General features: G+C 37.7%; 1 protein-coding gene across 1 annotated transcript in view; it reads left to right on the forward strand.

The window, feature by feature from the left end:
* The window catches only part of Trpm7 (transient receptor potential cation channel subfamily M member 7), a 46,840-nt gene that overhangs the window by 5,387 nt on the left and 20,733 nt on the right, over positions 1 to 20,720 (forward strand). Inside the window, exons 4-14 of the mRNA XM_090358421.1 lie at positions 1,022 to 1,156; positions 2,844 to 3,124; positions 5,726 to 5,954; positions 8,073 to 8,228; positions 8,311 to 8,454; positions 9,858 to 9,986; positions 11,342 to 11,620; positions 15,415 to 15,589; positions 16,435 to 16,561; positions 17,402 to 17,586; positions 20,372 to 20,504. Coding sequence (XP_090214547.1) covers positions 1,022 to 1,156; positions 2,844 to 3,124; positions 5,726 to 5,954; positions 8,073 to 8,228; positions 8,311 to 8,454; positions 9,858 to 9,986; positions 11,342 to 11,620; positions 15,415 to 15,589; positions 16,435 to 16,561; positions 17,402 to 17,586; positions 20,372 to 20,504 — 1,973 coding nt within the window. The remainder of the gene's footprint in view (positions 1 to 1,021; positions 1,157 to 2,843; positions 3,125 to 5,725; positions 5,955 to 8,072; positions 8,229 to 8,310; positions 8,455 to 9,857; positions 9,987 to 11,341; positions 11,621 to 15,414; positions 15,590 to 16,434; positions 16,562 to 17,401; positions 17,587 to 20,371; positions 20,505 to 20,720) is intronic.

Here is a 20,720-nt window from a genome sequence, read left to right on the forward strand (position 1 = left end):
CAGCTGGGCAAAGTTAGCAAGACCCTATCTGAAAAATAACTAAAGCAAAAGTGGGCTGGAGAAGCTGGGCACTGGTAGCTCACGCCTGTAGTCCTAGCTGCTTAAGAGCCTGAGATGTGAGGATAGCTGGCAGATTGAGGCTGGGCACAAAAGTCTGTGAGATTCTTTCTTATCTCCAATTAACCACCAGAAAACTGGAAGTGGTGCTATCACTCAAAGTGGTAGAGCATTTCTAGCCTTGAGCTGAAGAACTCAGGGACAGGGCCCAGGCCCAGAGTTCAAAACCCATGACCTACCAAGCAAAAGGAGTTGGGGGGAGCTGAAGGAATGGCTTTAATGGTAGAGTACTTGCCTTAAGGCCCTAAGTACCATAAATGTGTATAATACTTAAATAGTGATTAAAAATAGAATTTAAGAGATTTCAAGTAAAAGAAATTAGAAATATATGATGCAAGAGGATTGTTTGAATCTACTCTGGACTACATATTATACTATACTATTTTCTATAGTATATATAGAAAAAGGGAAACAAAATAAAAACATAGTAGTATAGAAAAAAGGGAAACAAAAACATTTATGATCAAAATCCTGAGTCATATTTTATGAGCATATCCAGACATTTCTGAATTTATTGTCCATCCTGGGGCTTGAACTCAGGACCTGCATACTGTTTTGGGGATTTTTTTCCTCAAGGCTAGTGCTACACCACTTAAGTCACAGCACCACTTCCAGCTTTTCTATGTATGTGGTACCGAGGAATTGAACCCTGGTCTTTACATGCTAGGCAAGAACTATACCTCTAGGCCAAGCTCCTGACCATTTTATTTTATTTTATTTTTTTGTCGGCCGTGGGGCTTGAACTCTAGGCCTGGGCATTGTTTCTGAGCTCTTCAGCTCAAGGATAGCGCTCTACCACTTGAGCCACAGCATCGCTTCTATATCTTGAATTTTTATTATTTGTCTGTCATAAATCTGTATATTGGTGTAAGTCTATAAATGCTAATAAGCTCTTCATTTTCAGAGATCTGGCCGAAATGCTTCCAGTAGCACTCCTCAGTTACGGAAGAGTCATGAATCTTTTGGCAATAGAGCAGATAAAAAGGAAAAAACAAGGCACAATCATTTCATTAAAACAGCACAGCCCTACAGACCAAAGGTATATTTGGGTTTTTTTTGTTTGTTTGTTTTGTTTTTGTTTTTGCCAGTCCTGGGCTTGAGCTCTGGGCCTGAACACTGTCCTTGGACTTTCTCAAGGCTAGAGCTCTACCTCTTGAGCCTCAGCACCACTTCTGGCTTTTTTGTATGCATGTGGTACCAAGGAATCGAATCCGGGTCTTCGTGCATGCTAGGCAAGCACTTTAACCACTAGGCCAAACTCCTGGCCTTTTTATTTATATTTTTTAAAGAAAATAGATTTGGCTCATCAGTTATATTAGTGTAAATAATACCCTTCTAGATTTTTGGTTTTGTACTTCAGGTACTTAGTATTATTAAACAAAAATTACATGTTTTAGTGACAATTATTGTTTGGTTTGGAATAGTTGCTAGCATACGTACATGCATATGTGTGCATGTATGTGTGAGTGCAGGTACACATGCACTTGCTGGTACTGGAACTTGAATTCAGTGCCTCCCATTCTTTTTTTTTTTTTTTGCCAGCCCTGGGCCTTAAACTCTGGGCCTAAGCACTGTCCTTGGTCTTTCCTCAAGCCAGCACTCAAACCACTTGAGCCATAGCACCACTTCCAGCTCTCCCCCTCCCACTCACCCCCAGTATATACAATACCAAGGAATCGAACCTAGAGCATCATGCATGCTAGGCAAGTGCTCTACCACTAGACCAAACTCCCACCCCAGTGCCTCCCACTCTTTAAGATTGATAATCCACCTTGATCCATAGCCCACAAGTCTCTCAGATTTGTCTGCCCGTGCTAGCTTTGAACCTTGATCTAAAACTCCTTAGTAGCTAGGATTATAAGTGTGTGCTATTAGTATCCAACTGATAGTTCTTATCTTTGAATTGTCATAGTTCATATGCACAGTTATTCATTAGGGGCTAGTGATTCCATTAAGCTTTTCATATTTAGGTCAGATAGGATAATCAGATTTAAATTTTTTTAAATGGCTAAATTTATTAAGTTTTCAATTATATGTACAACAAAGGATTACTTAAACTTTATTCATTAAAATTAAATTTGATCAGTATTAATTGAAATAGTGTGCTTTTCAATTTTTGAAATTTTTACTATAGTTTTTTTTTGTTTTGTTTTTTTGGATCATGGGGCTTGAACTCCTGAGCTCTTCAGCTCAAGGCTACCAACCCTACCCCTTGAGCCATAGCCCCACTTCTGATTTTCTGATGGTTAATTGGAGATAAGCGTCTCGTGGTCTTTAGTGCCTGGGCTGGCTTTGAACTGTGAGATCCTCAGATCTCAGCCTCCTGAGTAGCTAGGATCACAGGCGTGAGCCACCATACCAGCTTACTATAAACATTTTTTTGTTAAAATGGTATTTTTTTTTTCTTTTTTCTTTTTGCCAGTCCTGGGTTTGATCTCAGGGCCTGAGCAGTGTCCTTGGACTTTCTCAAGGCTAGAGCTCTACCACTTGAGCCTCAGCACCACTTCCGGCCTTTTTTGATGTAGGTGGTACCAAGGAATCGAACCTGGGTCTTCATGCATGCTAGGCAAGCACTTTAACCACTAGGCCAAACTCCCGGCCCCTGTTAAAATGGTATTTTTATAAAAATGGATTAAGAAAAGAATATCCTATAAAATTTTACACTAATATGAATGCTGTCTGACCTTACTGTAATGAGCCTTTCAACATTTTTTTTTCTTTTGAAGATGGATACAAGTATGGAAGAAGGAAGGAAGAAAAGAACCAAAGATGAAATTGTAGATATTGATGATCCAGAAACAAAGCGCTTTCCTTATCCACTTAATGAATTGTTAATTTGGGCTTGCCTTATGAAGAGGCAGGTTATGGCCCGTTTCTTATGGCAACATGGTGAAGAATCAATGGCCAAAGCATTAGTTGCCTGTAAGATCTATCGCTCGATGGCATACGAAGCAAAGCAGAGTGACCTAGTTGATGACACTTCAGAAGAACTCAAGCAGTATTCTAAGTAAGTACTATTTTATCCTTTGACAACTTAAAAATATAAAACAATGTTTGAGAAATGTAACAGTGCTATATACTCAGTGAGAGAGGAGGAAAGAATCCATGTGTGTATAATGCAGTTTATAAATGCATTGTCTTTTTTTTGGTCAGTCATGGCACTTTAACACTGGGCCTGGACACTGCCCCCGAGCTTTTGTGCTCATAGCCAACGCTTTACCATTTTCACAGTTCTACTTCTGGTTTTCTGATGGTTATTGAGATAAGAGTCTCACAGAATTCCTGCCCAGGCTAGGTTTAAACTGTAATCCTCAGATCTCAGCCTCCTGAGTAGCTAGGACTACGTGTGTGAGGCATTGGTGTCCTGCTTGCACTATATTTTTGTTCTTGTTTTGTTTTCTTTTTTAATTTGGAGACAGCCAATTTTGGTATTACACATCTGTAATCCCATCTCTTTGGGAAGTAGAGATTAATATCAGGATTCAAAGCTCTCCCAGGCAAGACCCTACCTAAACATCACACCAAAAAAGCCAAAAGGCTGAGGCATGGTTTAAGTGGTAGAAAGTTTGTCTAACAAGCAAGAGGCCCTGAGTTCAATGAGTAGTCTCACCAAAATAATACTAATAGTCATCTGGAAATAAATGAATGTGAAAAAAGACCTTATTGTACTCTTTTTTGTAATTTAAGAATCAAGTATTTCAGCGAGAAAGCAAAATATGCTAGTTTACTAATTATAGCAGTTATATTAAGAATTCTATTTAGAATGGTAAGGAAAAGAAGTAAGTTTAGAAGTATATGATAGGCTAGGAGTTTGGCCTAGTGGTAGAGTGCTTGCCTGGCATGCACGAAGACCTGGGTTCGATTCCTCAGTACCACATACATAGAAAAAAGCTGGAAATGGTGCTGAGGCTCGATTGGTAGAGCTCTAGCCTTGAGAAAGTCCAAGGACAGTGCTCAGGCCCTGAGCTCAAGCCTAGGACTGGGGAAAAAAAAAAAAAGAAGTAGTAGTATATGATCATCTAGACATGAGAAAGGGTATCGGTGTATGAATTAATGCACCTTCTTTCTGGCAAATATAATGTAACCCTTCTATTAATTACAATAAAAAAAATATATGAAAAAAAAGAAGTATATGATGATCTAAGGAAATGAACTAAATTCACATAACGTAGAAGAGTAAGGTAGTTCTTGTTGTTAACAGTTTACTTAGAGAAGCATTATCAAAGTAGTATATGTGTGTATGTGTGTGTGATACATACATACATGTATGCATGCATGCATGTGTATGTGCATACTCGTCATGGGGCTGGAACTTAATGCCGGAGCACTGTCCCTGAGTTTTTCTGCTTTAAGGCTAGTGTACTGTCATTTGAGCTCCATTTCTGACCTTTTAGTGGTTAATTGAAAATAAGAGTCTCCTAGTCTTTCTTGCCCTGGCTTATCTTTCGAATAGCAGTCCTCAGATCTCAGTCTCCTGAGTAGCTAGGATTACAGGCAGAACCAACACTGCCTGGCAGGATTATAAAAATACTTTCTTTTTTTCCAGTCTGAGGGCTTGTACTCAGAGTTTAGGCACTGTCCTTTGAGCTTTCTCAAGTCTAGTGCGCTACCACTTGAGCCACCAGTTCTAGCTTTTTCTTTATATTGTTGTACTGAGGAGTTGAACCGAGGGCTTCATGCATGCTGGACAAGCATTCTACCACTAAGTCACACTCCCAACCCCTTTAAGATGTTTTATAATAAACACTTAGACTTTGTTGTCCCCAAATGGGCTATTTTGGAAGTGAACAACAATTTATACTTAAATAACTTAAGTAGAGATTCTAAGATTACTTAGTGTAGAGTTATAAGACTAGAGTTATAAGACTCATGCTTCTCTTGATTAAGTTAGTCCCTGGCCAATTTATTATCTTTACTGGTTACTGATTTTTTTTTTTTTCTGTGAAATAAGATATAAAGACAATGGATGTATCATTTTCAGTTGTGTCTCCCAACAAGATTCGTGATATATAGTGTTCTCTAAGACCAGGACACTGATTTCATCTTTTCAATCTTGGTTTTTGTTGTTGTTGTTGTTGTTGTTAGTAGTAGTAGTGATTTCTACATAGTCATAAATTTCTGAACATAGAGCTAACATAATTCTAAAGGCTCATAATTCCATAAAGATTTGTGAAAGTACTAATACTAGAAAATATTAGGAAAGAATTGAAGGTTACAAAACTACTGAGGGAAGTATCTCAGTTGAAGAGTACTTTCCTGGCCGGACACCAGTGGTTTATGGCTATAATCCTAGCTACTCAGAAGGCTGAGATCCAGACAAGAAAGTCCATGAGACTTATTTCTAGTTAACCACCAGAAAACTGGAAAGAGGCACTGTGGCTCATGTGGTAGAGTGCTAGACTTGAGCTGAAGAACTCAGGGACAGCACCCAGGCCAAGAGTTCAAGCCCCATGATTGACCAAAAACAAAACAAAACAAAAAACAGTGCTTTCCAGGCATGTTCTAAGCCATGGGTTCAATTCCCAGCATCAGACAACAGAAAACTAATAACAAAAAAAATCCATTGCTATTTGTTAGGCCTTTATCTTTTGGCCTTTATCTTTTGTAGTGATTTCGGTCAGCTTGCTGTTGAGTTGCTGGAACAATCCTTCAGACAAGATGAAACCATGGCTATGAAGTTACTCACTTACGAACTGAAAAATTGGAGTAATTCAACCTGTTTGAAGCTGGCAGTTTCTTCAAGGCTTAGGCCCTTTGTAGCACATACTTGCACACAAATGTTGTTATCTGATATGTGGATGGGCAGGCTGAATATGAGGAAAAATTCCTGGTATAAGGTACACTTCAGAAATAATTTGACTTAAAGTATGTGATTAGATAAAAAAAATAGAGGAATATATATGTATATACATGTGTATTTTTTATATTCATATTAATATATTTACTGTTTAATGTGTGTAGGTATAATATAACAAACTTTACTCAAGTGTGTTTAGTTATTGATTCTCTATGAGTGAGAGGTATGGAGGCAACAGATGTTGGAGAACTGTTAGTATTAAATGAGCAGCCATGAAAGAGTTACTGCCTTATGAAAAGATCATTCTTGAATTCTGAGTGTATGGATGATATACCACATGTTTAGTATTAAAGGTCAGAGTATGAATATAATGGCTAGTCTTTCTGTGTTTTCATAAGAGGTGATAATGGAACTTCCTTTTTCATTCTCTTACATCATTGCATCTTTACATCTCTTACTTTTTTTTTTTTTTTTTTTTTTTTGCCAGTCCTGGGCTTGAGCTCAGGGCCTGAGCACTGTCCTTGGACTTTCTCAAGGCTAGAGCTCTACCACTTGAGCCGCAGAACCACTTCTGGCTTTTTCTGTATATGTGGTACTGAGGAATCGAACCCAGGTCTTTGTGCATGCTAGGCAAGCACTTTACCACTAGGCCAAACTCCCAGGCCCACATCTTTTTTTTTTTTTTTGGTGGGTCATGAACTTGGCCTGGGCGCTATCCCTGAGCTCTTCAGCTCAAGGCTACCACCCTACCCTTGAACTAAGCCCCACTTCCCGTTTTCTAGAGGTTAGTTGGAGATAAGAGTCTTAGGTCTCAGGTTCTTTTGTGCCCAGGCTTGCTTTGAACCTTGATCCTTAGATCTGAGCCTCCTGAGTAGCTGGGATTGCAGGCATGAGCCACCACACCGGCTATTACATCATTCTTTTACAGACATTTAGAAGGCAACAATAGGCAAGTAGTTTAAGTTGGGTAACAAATACCTTCTACTGAAAATAATGATGGAAGAGTAACAGAACCTCTTGCACAAATGTAATTTTTCTTTTTTTCTTTTTTTTTTCCAGTCCTGGTGTTTGAACTCAGGTCTGGGCACTGTCCTTTGACACTTTTTACTCAAGGCTAACACCCTGCCACTTCAGCCACAGTGCTACTTCTAGCTTTTTTGAGTATGTAGTTCCAGGGAATTGGACCCAAGGCTTTGTGCATGCTAGGTGGTGAGCATGCTACCACTAAGCCATGCTTTCAGCCCACAAATGTAATTTCTTGTGCTCTTAGATTTTGCAAATAATAAGTAATAAACAGTCTGTTTATAGAGGTGGGAACATACAAGTTTGGCTTAGTTTCATCCCCATTACTAACATCTAAAATAAAAAATAGATTTTAGTTATGAATGGAAATACAAATCATATTATGACATGGAGCACTTCCAGTAAGGTAAGAGATAAAATAAAGTACTAGCACCTTCCTAATGCTTGAATCTTATTTAAACAAGAATACATTTAAAGGACAATCCATAGTGATTAAAATATAGTTGGTGCTGTGAACATATAACACAATTCAATGTGGCTCAGGGTGGCCATTAATCCTAGCTAAAATTCATGAGACCATATGTAAAAAACCAGTATGGTAGTGCACAACTGTCATCTTAGATATGTGAGAAGCAGAAACAGGAGGCCCTGGTCCAGGCTGACCTAGGCATAAACATAGTTTCAACTATTTGAGTAACAACAACAAAAAGGATCTAAGGGTGTAGCATGAGTGTCACCTAGCAAAACCCAAACCAGTTTAACCTCTGCAAATATAGTATATAAAAATAATTACTTTACCAGGAGTGTAGCCTATTGGTAGAGTGCACACCTAAGATGCACAAAGTGCTAGGTTCAATTCCTCTGTACCACATACACAGAAAAAGCCAAAAGTGGCACTGTGGCTCAAGTGGAAGAACGCTAACCTTGTGCAAAAAAAAAGTGTCCAAGGACAGTGCCCAGGCCCTAAGATCAAGCCCCAAGATGGCAAAAATAAATAAGTAATTAAAAATTTATTTTGCCTCTATACTTCCAACACCAGAAATGGCTAACAATCACAAGATAATATCCTCTAATGGTTCCATTATATTCTCATGTCATGTCAAAATATGAACTTTTCTGTTTCTGAAAATTGTAGGTCATATTAAGCATTTTAGTTCCACCTGCCATATTAATGCTGGAATATAAAACCAAGGCCGAAATGTCTCACATCCCACAATCTCAAGATGCCCATCAGATGACAATGGAAGATAGCGAAAACAACTTTCAAAATATAGCCGAAGATATCCCCATGGTAAGAAAGAGACATTCTATAAGAAATATGTTTGTTGTGAATCAGTATACAATAAGTATATGTATGCATTTTTATTTTTTAGGAAGTGTTTAAAGAAGTAAGAATTATAGATGGTAATGAAGGAAAAAATGAAATGGAAATACATATAAAATCCAAAAAGCTTCCAATCACAAGAAAATTTTATGCCTTTTATCACGCCCCAATTGTAAAGTTTTGGTTCAACACGGTATGTTTTTAAATTGTATATGCATCGTTTCTGTTTTGTTGCTAAGGGAGAGAATGATGGTCTTCAAAGCTCTGTTTTAGGAAGCCTTCGGTTTAGAGTCTATACTGCTACTACTAATCTTGATCACTGAAAAGGTATTTTTTATTTAGAATGTTTGGCTTTGTTTCATCCACATTGCTAAGTTCTAGAATGATAAATAGTAACATAGTTTAGACTGGAGAGAAAAATTTACTGAACAGATCATTGATAACTCTAGGTCTTTCTAAGTAAGTAATACATACAAATAATCTAGAAATAATGCTGAAAGCTTTACCAGAAGAAATGGATACAGTCAAAATTTCTGTATCTTACGAGGCAAATAATACACAGAAGTTTCATTTTTTTATTGTAATTAATAGAAGGTGCATTACTTCACAAACATTGATAGCCTTTCTCATGTCTTGGTCCCCATTTTATACAGAAGTTTTTTTTTTTTTTTTTTTTTTTGCCAGTCCTGGCCTTGAGCTCAGGGCCTGAGCACTATCCTTGGACTTTCTCAAGGCTAAAGCTCTAGCACTTGAGCCTCAGCACCACTTCTGGCTTTTTTTCTATGTATGTGGTACCAAGGAATCAAACCTGGGTCTTCATGCATGCTAGGCAAGCACTCTACCACTAGGCCAAACTCCCGGCCCCTTATACAGAAGTTTCTAAGTAGTTTTGTTTGCTGTGCTGATGATGATAAAGAGTAATTCAGATTTATGTGCTTTCATTTATCAGTGGCTATTTCTTTATTGATGTGCTTGATTACCTACTACATTGCTCTACTGGCTTTTCTTTTGCTTTATACAAAAATTAGTTTTACTGGTATACTAAGGAAGAATGTTAGAATGTCATGTATAGTTGCTATAAACTTCTGGTGGCTCGGTGTCACTCTCTTCAGAGGGCATGCGCCCTATGAAACACACAATGTCAGCCCCTGCTTTGAACCAGGGAATGAGTCTAAGCGAAGGAGCTTTGAACTCCTATTCCCAGGAAATGCCTTAGTGTTTCTCATGTTTTTGTTTTCATCACTACTGGACAGTTGCCTAAAACTACAGATGGCTTTGTACTAAGCTGAGCAATTCAGCATTTGTTCCTCAAGTCATTGTTTTCTCACCCCCTATCACACCCATTAACCTGAGACTTAATTTGTCACTCCCTTCTCACTGTGAAATGTCTACATGCTGATAATGTAAATTTAGTTATCTAGTCCCCCAAATTCTGTCTCAACTGGTAGAAATAATTTGGGGTTTCCCACATTTCTCTCATGAATTTCCCTAGCCTGCCATAGCTCAGATCAGTTTGTGTAATTCATGAAAATGTCCATAATAGTTTTGCTTTGTTATTAACTTCATTTGTATGACTTTTATGTCTTTTTTTTTTAGCTGGCATATTTAGGATTTCTGATGCTTTATACATTTGTAGTTCTTGTACAAATGGAACAGTTACCTTCAGTTCAAGAATGGATTGTTATTGCTTATATTTTTACCTATGCCATTGAGAAAGTCCGTGAGGTATGTGTTTAGTTTATTCTACCAGTAATATACTGTATATGGAGGATCTTTTTTCTTTCTTGATTGCATTATAGTGGATATGTGTTTTTGTAATTCCTGTGGGTGCTAACATAACAAGTATAGAATATGGAGGGGTGTGTGTGTGTGTGCGTGTGTGCGTGTGTGCGTGTTTCTTTATTTAGAGACTTCTTTGCTAGTTTCTGTAATCAAACCAATGTAGGTAAGATCTTATGTATTTAATATAATATATTACCCCTGTAAAAACTGGGCAAAAATAATATTTTTAGACTAATATGACTTTATTTTTCTACAATGTCAGTTTACTAACAATTCACAGGGTTACTATACAGTACTGTCCCGTATTTATAGCAGTAAATTAAAAGGCATTGTTTAACTATACAATTACAAAGGCATTGTTTGAGTCTTGATTCTTCTTTTCCAGCAGAGGACCCACAGAATGGTAGGACCTGGCTTTGTAAGAAAATGCACCTTTTTAGATACAATTTCATTCCCCTAGTGAAACAAAAGGAAGACTCTTCAATATTTAGAATTTAAATATTTAGAATGTTGAAGCTATGAATGTACTGGTCCTCTCAAAACACATTTTCTAATATATTCAAGAGGCATAGTGTTGTGATTTATCTTTTTTTTTTTTTTTTGGTGAGTCATAGGACTTGAACTCATAGGGCCTGGGTGTTGTCCCTGAGCTCTTTGGCTCAAAGCTACCACCCTACCCTTGAGCCAAGCCCCACTTCCTGTTTTCTAGAGGTTAATTGGAGATGAGTTGCAGATTCTTTAGTACCCAGGCTGGCTTTGAACCATGATCCTCAGATCTCAGCTTCCTGAGTAGCTAGGTAGGACTACAGGCATGAGCCACCACACCCAGCTTTAGTGCGTGTTTTTAAAAATACGTAAGATAAATGCAGCAACCTAAATTATTGAATTATTTCTGCACCTATGGAATCTATTAAAAACACTCCAGGCATGTCCAACTAGCATTTCAATTTAAGATAAAATGCCTTTTCAGCATTCCAGGTCTACAGAATTGTTTTATGGGGCTGGAGATGCAGCTTAACTGGTAGAGCACCTGTCTACCGAGGATTCTAAGTCAAGGTTTTGGCTTCTTAATTAAACAATCTCAGTAGAGCGGGTCACTTATTAGAAGTGTTTATCCCTGCTATCTCACTATTTGGTTTATTAAATGTATCATAAAATGCCAAGATAGCAGATTAAAAGCACTTTAGAACATTAAAATATAACTAAATTTCTATGATAATGGAATGGAATGGAAATTAATAATATAATGGAAAAGGTAATGGGAAATTGAAACTTGTTTATTCTTGTTAAACTTTTAGATCTTTATGTCAGAAGCTGGGAAGATAAGCCAGAAGATTAAAGTGTGGTTCAGTGATTACTTCAATGTCAGTGACACAATTGCCATAATTTCTTTCTTCATTGGATTTGGACTAAGATATGGAGCAAAGTGGAACTTTGAGAATGCCTATGATAATCATGTTTTTGTGGCTGGAAGATTAATTTACTGTCTTAACATAATATTTTGGTATGTGCGTTTGCTAGATTTTCTAGCTGTAAATCAACAGGCAGGACCTTATGTAATGATGATTGGAAAAATGGTAAGTTGAGAGCTGTCTGCTACTACTAATGGGTTTCATTACTTCTTTGAATTTTTAGTACAGTTTCACTTGAACCAGCGAAGGTCTATTAATTTATATATATTTGGTTTCTATATCATTCTTTCATTAACTTTTTAAAAATTAGTATACAGTTAGGGTAAATTTTTTTTGGTTGGTTGTGGGCCTTCAACTCTGGGCCTGGGCATTGTCCCTGAGCTCTTCAGCAGCGCCACTTTCAGTTTTTTTGGTAATTAATTGGAGATAGGAGTCTCATAGACACTCATGGCTGGGCTGGCATTGACCACTATCCTCAGATCTCAGCCTCCTAAGTAGCTAAAATTACAGATATGAACCACTAGAACCCAAGAAAACATTGCTTTTTGTATTATCTTGAAATGTGCTCAGTTTTAAAGTGCTGTTTGCCAGTATACAGACACAGAATGAAAATAGGAACTATCTGTATAATTCTTCTCTACCACTAGGCCAAACTCCCGGCTCAATTCTTTTTTTTTTTTTTTTCCGGCTCAATTCTTTTAATCTTTATTGCTGATAATCTAAGCCAGATCACTTCTTCTAACATCTTCAGTCAATACTCTATTTCATCAGAACCAATCTGGCTTGTCTTCAAACCATATTATAACTAGAGCATATGATATGTCAAAATGCAAATCTGAGTATGTCACTTCTCCATCTTAAAACAGTTTTAATGGTTTTGCATTGTTTCAGAAGATTAAATTACATTAAATTCACAAGCCTTGCCCGGGTTCTGTCTCTTGTATGCCTGCCCACTGTCCTTCTCTCATGCTTCTCTCCCTCTTTCTTTCCTTTCCTCCCAGGTCTTGTCTCTTCCTCCTGCCCTTTGTCTCTCTCTCCCAGTGTCCTTTCTGCTGTCCCTCCACACTTCTTTTTTTAATTTAAGATAATTATCTATTCACATGAAATTGTGTACTCTTTGTTTCTTCCTTAGTTTCCTTTAAACCTCAAGTCATATATTCTTACCTCTTATCTATTCTATAATCTCACAGGTCTTTGATTTTTTTTCTTTTAGTAGGCTGTACTAGTGCATGTGTGTAATGCCACTACTTAGAAGTCTGACCCAGAAAGATAATCTCTTGATTTTTTTTTGAGACAAGGTTTTGTTCTGTAGTTCAAACTGGCCTTGAACTCTCAGTCCTCCTACCTAGTGAGTGCTTCAAGTACAGATAAACACCACCATGCTTGGCAGTCTCTATGCCTAGGCATATTTTTAAATTAAATTATTAAATGAAATTGTGGGTGCATGCGTGTGTGTTTGTGTGTGTGTATGTGTGTGTAATGGGGCTTGAACTCTGGGCGCTATCCCTGAGCTCTTCAGCTCAAGGCTGCTGCCCTTTCCTTAGAGCCACAGCCCCACTTCGCATTTTCTAGAGTGTAATGGGAGATAAGAGTCTCATGTCCTTGGGCTGGGAGTTTGGCCTAGTGGTAAAGTGCTTGCCTAGCATGCACGAAGACCCAGGTTTGATTCCTCGGTACCACATAAATAGAAAAAAAGCCAGAAGTGGTGCTGAGGCTCAAGTGGTAAAGCTCTATCTAGCCTTGAGAAAGTCCAAGGACAGTGCTCAGGCTCTGAGCTCAAGCCAGGACTGGCAAAAAAAAAAAAAAAGAGTCTCAGGTCCTTTTGTGCCATAGCAGGCTTTGAACCTTGATCCTCAGATCTCAGCAGTCTGAGTACCTAGGATTACACACATGAGCCACTGTGCTGGGCTAACTTAAATCTTAATGGATTGTTTGTCTTCTTTAGACTGTAAACTACATTGAATAGAAAACCTATCTAGTTTTATCTCTCTCATACTTCTTCCAGAAACTTTATATAACTAGTTTCTCCTTAGTAGATATGTATTGTTTGGATAGATAAAGCAATTATAAGTAGAAAAGGCTATATGAAAATGCTGAGTATTATTGTTTTGATAGTTGTATTATATGTTTCTAACCATAGCAGCAAATTATAAATGTTAGCTAAGTACTTCTTAATGTTTATTATTTACTGCTTGACAAAACTGAACCTGGCATTACAGTATGGTCCCTGACCTTTATCAAGCTACATTTCTCTAATTTGACTTTTTAAAAAATTTTGTAGTTTTTGGGACAGGAGTGTGGTCTAGTGGTTTAGGGCTTGCCTAGCATGCACGAAGCCCTGGGTTTGATTCCAAAGGAACCACATACACAGAAAAAGCCGGATGTGATGGTGTGGCTCAAGTGGTAGAGTGCTACTCTTGAGAAAGCCCAAGGATAGTGCCCAGGCCCTGAGTTCAAGCCCCAGGACTGATCTTCCCCCCCCACAAAAAATATATATATATATAGTAATTTTTAAAAATAATCTCTCAGGGACCGGGAGTTTGGCCTAGTGGTAGAGTGCTTGCCTAGCATGTACAAAGACCCAGGTTCGATTTCTCAGTACCACATACATAGAAAAGCCAGAACTGGTGCTGTGGCTCAAATGGTAGAGCATTAGCCTTGAGGAAAGCCCAAGGACAATGCTCAGGTCCTGAATTAAGTACCCAGGTCTGGCAAAAAAAAAAAAAAGAAGAAAAAAATAAATAATCTCTCAATCTAGTTTGAGAGCTGCTCTCAAATGCCCTCAAAATATTTTTGGAAATTGCATGAGCCTAACAGTCCAATTCATGGATGAAATGCCTAGGTAGGGAATGTTAGACTGCATGAAAGGGGTCCTTAAAGTAATAGAGCCAGAGGAGAAAGGCACAGCCTGGCTGGCACTGCCTGTGTAGGAAGAAATTGATAGTTAAATAAATGGGGTAGGGTGGCACATGTAGGACGTTGCCAGATGGTCTAAATGTTTAGAAAATGAAAATACACTAAAGCCACTGAAGTTTTCTTTCTTACATTTAGTATTTTTTACTATAGTTTTACTATTCCTGCCTTTATTATCATTGTTGCAGTATATTCATTTTAAAACATTCATTAGTAATGTCTAGATTGATTTATTACGTTTATTTTTAGTTCACAGTATAGTAAAGTATACATGTATTGCAAATACGATCTCTTGACTAGTAGGGTTTCTCCCTACCTAGGTTTGTATTCGTGGATGAATATTACGTGTTATGGTGAGAAAATATTCACTGTTTTAGATGACAATAATGACAGTTTGTATTGCTTAAATAAGTAATTAGGAATTAAACATAAAAAATTTTTAAGGGCCGGGAGCATGCCCTAAGAGTGATTGCCTAGCATGCACAGAGTCCTGGGTCTGATTCCTTGGTAACCCACATACACAGAAAAGGCTGGGAGGGGTGCAGTGGCTCAAGTGGTAGAGTGCTAACCTTAAGAAAACCCCAGGACAGTGCCCAGCCCTGAGTTCAAGCTCCAAGACTGGGAGGAAAAAAATAGGATAAGGCATATGCAGTATTAAGATTTCCCTGAACAGCTAGGTGCTGGTGGCTCATCAGTGTCCTAGCTGCTCAGGAGGTTAAAGACTGAGGATAGAGGTTCAAAGCCAGGTTAGGCAGGAAATTCCATGAAACTCTTATGTCCAATAACATATTCAACAAAAGCTGAATGTGGAGCTGTGGCTTAAGTGGTAGAGCAATAGCCTTGTGCAAAAATAAGCTCAGGGATAGCATTGCAGGCCCTGAGTTCACAAGAAAGAAAGAAAGAGATTCCCTGAATGTTGCTACTAGGAATCTTAAAACCAAAAAAGCATGGAAAAAAACAAGATCTCTGTTAGTATATTAGAAACATTTTTAAGATGAAGACTTAGTTGCTTTGTATTTCAACTGTGATTTTTTTTTTTTAAACAGGTGGCCAATATGTTCTACATTGTAGTGATTATGGCTCTTGTATTACTTAGTTTTGGTGTTCCCAGAAAGGCAATACTTTATCCTCATGAAGCACCATCTTGGACTCTTGCTAAAGATATAGTGTTTAATCCATACTGGATGATTTTTGGTGAAGTTTATGCATATGAAATTGATGGTAAAGATTTATTAAGAATTTATATTATCTTTTGATTAGTCTATATTTGTACGGCCATATTGCATTGTTAGTAATATTGCTTGTTAATCCTAAGCACCCTGTTAAGCATTAAGTAACTCTAGGGGGGTAAAATTGCTTGAAAATAAATATTTTCTTTGGAACTTTTTTCAGTTACCAGCAATGGAAATGTGACGTAAATTACTAACGGCCACTTAGTAGTTCACGTAACACAAAGTTCAGGATAGAGTGGTCTTTGGGGTTGGTTAATTCTTACCAACCCTAAAGTGGTGGCCCAATAGATGATTATGGTTAATATTTGTTCTCAGGTGGTTTTAAAATAGGTCTTTGGAGGCTGGCAAAGTTTTGTGTTGAATGGCTTCTTGGTTAGTGTGGTTTTCATGGTGGTAGTATGTGCTGTTTCTCCAATGCTGTGTCTCCTGTTGTGTAGTTGTTAACACAGCTTTAGTTATACTTTCTCACTTCACTTCATTATTTCTTAGGTCTTACTCTCCTAAACTACTCTGAATAGAATAGACATCAGTTTAGAAAACTTTAATGAAAGGCCTTTAATAGCATTTGTGTGCCTATCAAACCATTTAAAGGAATAATGTAGCTATTATGAGAATTTTAATGAGTGCTAAGCATTCCTGAGTGTAATATAAATATTTATAAGTTTCATATTTTTGTTACACAAGTACTGTAGTGTAGCTGGATCCAGTAATTTTATGTTCCATAGCAGTCCTTATGCTAAACTATACCTAAAGGGGCAGTTCTATGATACCTACATACCCTGCTTACTGGTATAAAGTAACTATATCTTACATTATTTTTTTTTTTTCCTAAAGTGTGTGCATCTGACAGCCCTTTGAATAACATCTGTGGTCCCGGGACATGGCTGACTCCATTTCTTCAAGCAGTCTACCTCTTTGTACAATATATCATTATGGTTAATCTTCTTATCGCATTTTTCAAGTAAGAATTTCATTTAATTGCTTATTATAAAGAGATCATTTGATACCTAGTTCTATTTAAAGTCTATAAAGTAAGCCAAACACTGGTGATTCACCCCTATAATACTAGCTATTCAGGAGGTTGAAATACAAGAATTGCAGTTCAAAGCCATCCTGGGCAAGAAAGTCTATGAGCCTCTTATCTGTAATTAATCACAAAAAAGCCAAAAGTGAACCTGTGGCTCAAGTGGTAGAGCACTAGCCTTGAACAAGAAGGTTAATGAACAGCTGGGTCCCGGTAGCTCATGCCTGTAATCATAGCTACTCAGGAGGCTGAGAACTGAGAACCACAATTCCAAGCCAGCCTGGATAGGAAAGTCCTTGAGATTCTTTTCTCTGATTGAAGACTTAAAAAGCTGGAAGTGAAGCTGTGACTCCAGTGGTGGAGTGATAGCTTTTTCTTTTTTTCCTTTTTAATTAATTAATTGATTTTTGCCTGTTCTGATTGCATCTGGGTTTTAACTTTTTTTTGCAAGTTCTGGGCTTGAGCTCAGGGCCTGAGCACTGTCCTTGAGCTTTCTCAAGGCTAGAGCTTTACCACTTGATCCTCAGCACCATTTCCAGCTTTTATCTTCGTGTGTGGCACCAAGGAATCGAACCTGGGTCTTCGTACATGCTAGGCAAGCACTCTACCACTAGGCCAAATTCCTGGCCCCCGTAGTTCTTTTAGTTTTGTAGTTGGAAAAGTATTTTTTTGAATCCTTATTTAATTCAGAATTATAATTACATCTTTACCGATAATCATGTCTTTTAAAGATATGGTTAGCGAAATTTATTTTATTTGTATTCATTATTATTCTAGCAATGTGTATTTACAAGTGAAGGCAATTTCCAATATCGTGTGGAAGTACCAGCGCTACCATTTTATCATGGCTTATCATGAAAAACCAGTCCTGCCTCCTCCACTCATCATTCTTAGCCATATCGTCTCTCTGTTTTGCTGTATATGTAAAAGAAGAAAGAAAGATAAGACTTCTGATGGACCAAGTATGTAAAATAAATTAAGCGGATATTTTAATTTTAGATTACATTGAAGGCTAAGTATTGATTGAATCCCAGGGGCTTATCTAATTGCTGTCATAAAGGAATATTTAGGTACAATCTAGTATCTGTAAAATTAAATTTAATGTTAAATGTCTGTTGGGAGGTGGCATGTTTGTTAAAGTGATAATATAAACTAACAGCTGTTCTATGAACCACTTACCTTCTTCCCTAAGCCATAATATTTGTCTGTGTACTTCCTAAAACTAATCATTGCCTTGTCAAATTGTGGTTTTTTTGTTGTGTTTTGGGTTTTTTTTCAGTGGTCATGGGGCCTGAACTTGGCCTGGGGTGCTGTCCCTGAGCTCTTCAGCTCAAGGCTACCACGCTACCCTTGAGCCAAGCCCCACTTCCCATTTTCTAGAGATTAATTGGAGACAAGAGTCTCAGGTCCTTTTGTGCCTGGGCTGGCTTTGAACCTTGATCCTCAGATCTCAGCCTCCTGAGTAGCTAGGATTACTGGCATGAGCCACTGTACCTGGCTTCAAATTGTGGCTTCAAATTGTGTTTTAAGACATTCAGTATCTGGTTTATCAAATTAGTTTTCAATTCCTCTGACTCTGATACATAGGGTCTGAGAGAGGTAAGAGAAGGAGAGTGTGTGATATAGGGAAGGCTATTAATTAGAATTTTTCCCACTTATTGCATTACCAAGAAAATCACTGTACAAAGATACTACAAAGTTCATAAAATATTCTGTGCAATAAAAGGCATGTTTCATTTTATTTTAAAAATACTGGTACGTTTTAACACAAAGTTTAACAGCCAAACAGACATGGAAACTTTGAAAAACCACTTTTTCTCTAGTTCTTTCATATTCATTCTCTACCAAGTATCTAAAATAAAATTGTCCTGGGGGCTGGGAATTTAGCCTAGTGGTAGAGTCTTGCCTAGCATGCATGAAGACCCGGGTTCGATTCCTCAGTACCATATACATAGAAAAAAGCCAGAAATGGTGCTGAGGCTCAAGTGGTAAAGCTCTAGCCTTGAGAAAAGTCCAAGGACAGTGCTCAGGCCCTGAGCTCAAGCCCAGGACTGGCAAAAAAAAAAATAAATAAAATAAAATAAAATTGTCCTGTTCTGCTGCAATTGGTATTCATCATAGACAGTTGGATTGGTTGATTATGATGCTCTGGCTGGTCTTTAACTCCTGGGCTCAGATGGCCTTCTTGCCTCATGCCACGTGCTAAGATATAGATATACACTACCACACTCAGCTCAGCAACAGTTTTTCTCTATTTTAATTAAGATTTTATTAACACTGATTTTTTTTGTGTGATTGAATGAATTTGTATTCATTTATTCCATAGTATACCAGCAGCTCTGTGACAAAGATTTGTCACAGATGTATCCATTAATGTACATTAGCATTCTTCATACTCACTCTTGGTACTTTTGATACAATGTGCTATTATTTATTTAAATTTGTTCAATGACAAATACTCTTAAATAGTTTTAACCCACTGCTGTGCTGAGCAAGCTTGAGAAAGCATATAGAATGCCCATTTACCCACATTCTTGTTATTATTTGACATTGTTGTTTTTTTGTTTTTTTGCCAGTCCTGGGCTTGAGCTCAGGGCCTGAGCCCTGTCCTTGGACTTTCTCAAGGCTAGCACTCTACCACTTGAGCCTCAGCACCATTTCCGGTTTTTGTCTATGTATGTGGTACCAAGGAATTGAACCCGGGTCTTCGTGCATGCTAGCATGCTAGGCAAGCACTTTAACCACTAGGCCAAACTCCCGGCCCCGACATTGTTGTTTTTCTAACACTGATTTTTACATCATATTTCAGATGCCATGTATTTGGCATGAGAGTATTTAGGAAGGGACTCTCTATACGCAATCATTGGCACATAGATATTAGAATATAATTAAGATTAAGCTGAGGTTTGTATGTTATAGATACATATTAATCTGTATAATAAAACATATCTATAGAGTATATATCCCATCTTGATTTTAATGTCTATGTTTTATATCTCCAAGACCATGTTCATAACCTTGGGTACTCAAATATTGAGTCATCGCTCTTGTCAGTTTTTCTTTTTTAAAAAAATTTATCTTAGGGGCGTAGCCTACTGGTAAAGTGCTTGCCTAGCTCTGGGTTCAATTCCTCGGTACCACATACTCAGAAAAGGCCGGAAGTGGTGCTGTGGCTCAAGTGGCAGGGTGCTATCCTCGGGCAAAAAGTATCCAAGGACAGTGCCCAGGCTCAGAGTTCAAGTCCCAGGACTGCCCCCCCCCAAAAAAAATTTTTTTAAGTAGTCATACAAAAGGGTTTAAATTTGTCATGTCCGTTTATGAGTACAACATATCTTGATCAGTCTCGTTCCTTCTCTCATTTATCAACAGTATTCAGAGTGCATACTTCTAAAACACGAGTCACCTCCAGAGGGTTTGTTCTTTTAAGAATGGTCATTCCCCTAGGAGCCTATGTCTCCTGCCTATAATCCTAGTTAGTAAGGCTGGAAGTAGTACCTGTGGCTGAAGTGGCAGAGCACTAGCCTTCAGCAAAAAATGTCTAAGGACAGTGTCTAGGCCCTGAGTTCAAGCCCCAGGACTGGCAAAAATAAATATAAATAAATAAAAAAGAAAAGTCAACTTGTCTGGTGTCTAAAACTACAGCATTAATACAGAAGAGCAATAATTCACCAGAACCTGAATAATTTACAGGACGGAAGCTAAAATTTGATAGCCCTTATTGATAGTTTTTCCCTTTTCTTCCCCTAGAACTTTTCTTAACAGAAGAAGATCAAAAGAAACTTCATGATTTTGAAGAACAGTGTGTTGAAATGTACTTTAATGAAAAAGATGACAAGTTCCACTCTGGAAGTGATGAGAGAATACGTGTCACTTTTGAAAGGTCTAAAAGCTCTTTATTAATTACATGTCCCTTGCACATGGCTATTGGTTTATTTTGTCAAACAATTTTAAATATCTACTTAAATTTATGATCTATTGGGAAGACAATTCCACTCATTGCTTTTACTAACTACTTAAAAAATCAGTCAATATCTTGGTGCTTTCTCTCTTTTATTCCTCCTTTTTAAAATATAATTTTAGGAAGTGGCACTGTGGC

Source organism: Megascapheus bottae, chromosome 25 (assembly GCF_031878675.1).
Source record: "Megascapheus bottae isolate mThoBot1 chromosome 25, mThoBot2.hap1, whole genome shotgun sequence".
NCBI lineage: Eukaryota > Metazoa > Chordata > Mammalia > Rodentia > Geomyidae > Megascapheus > Megascapheus bottae.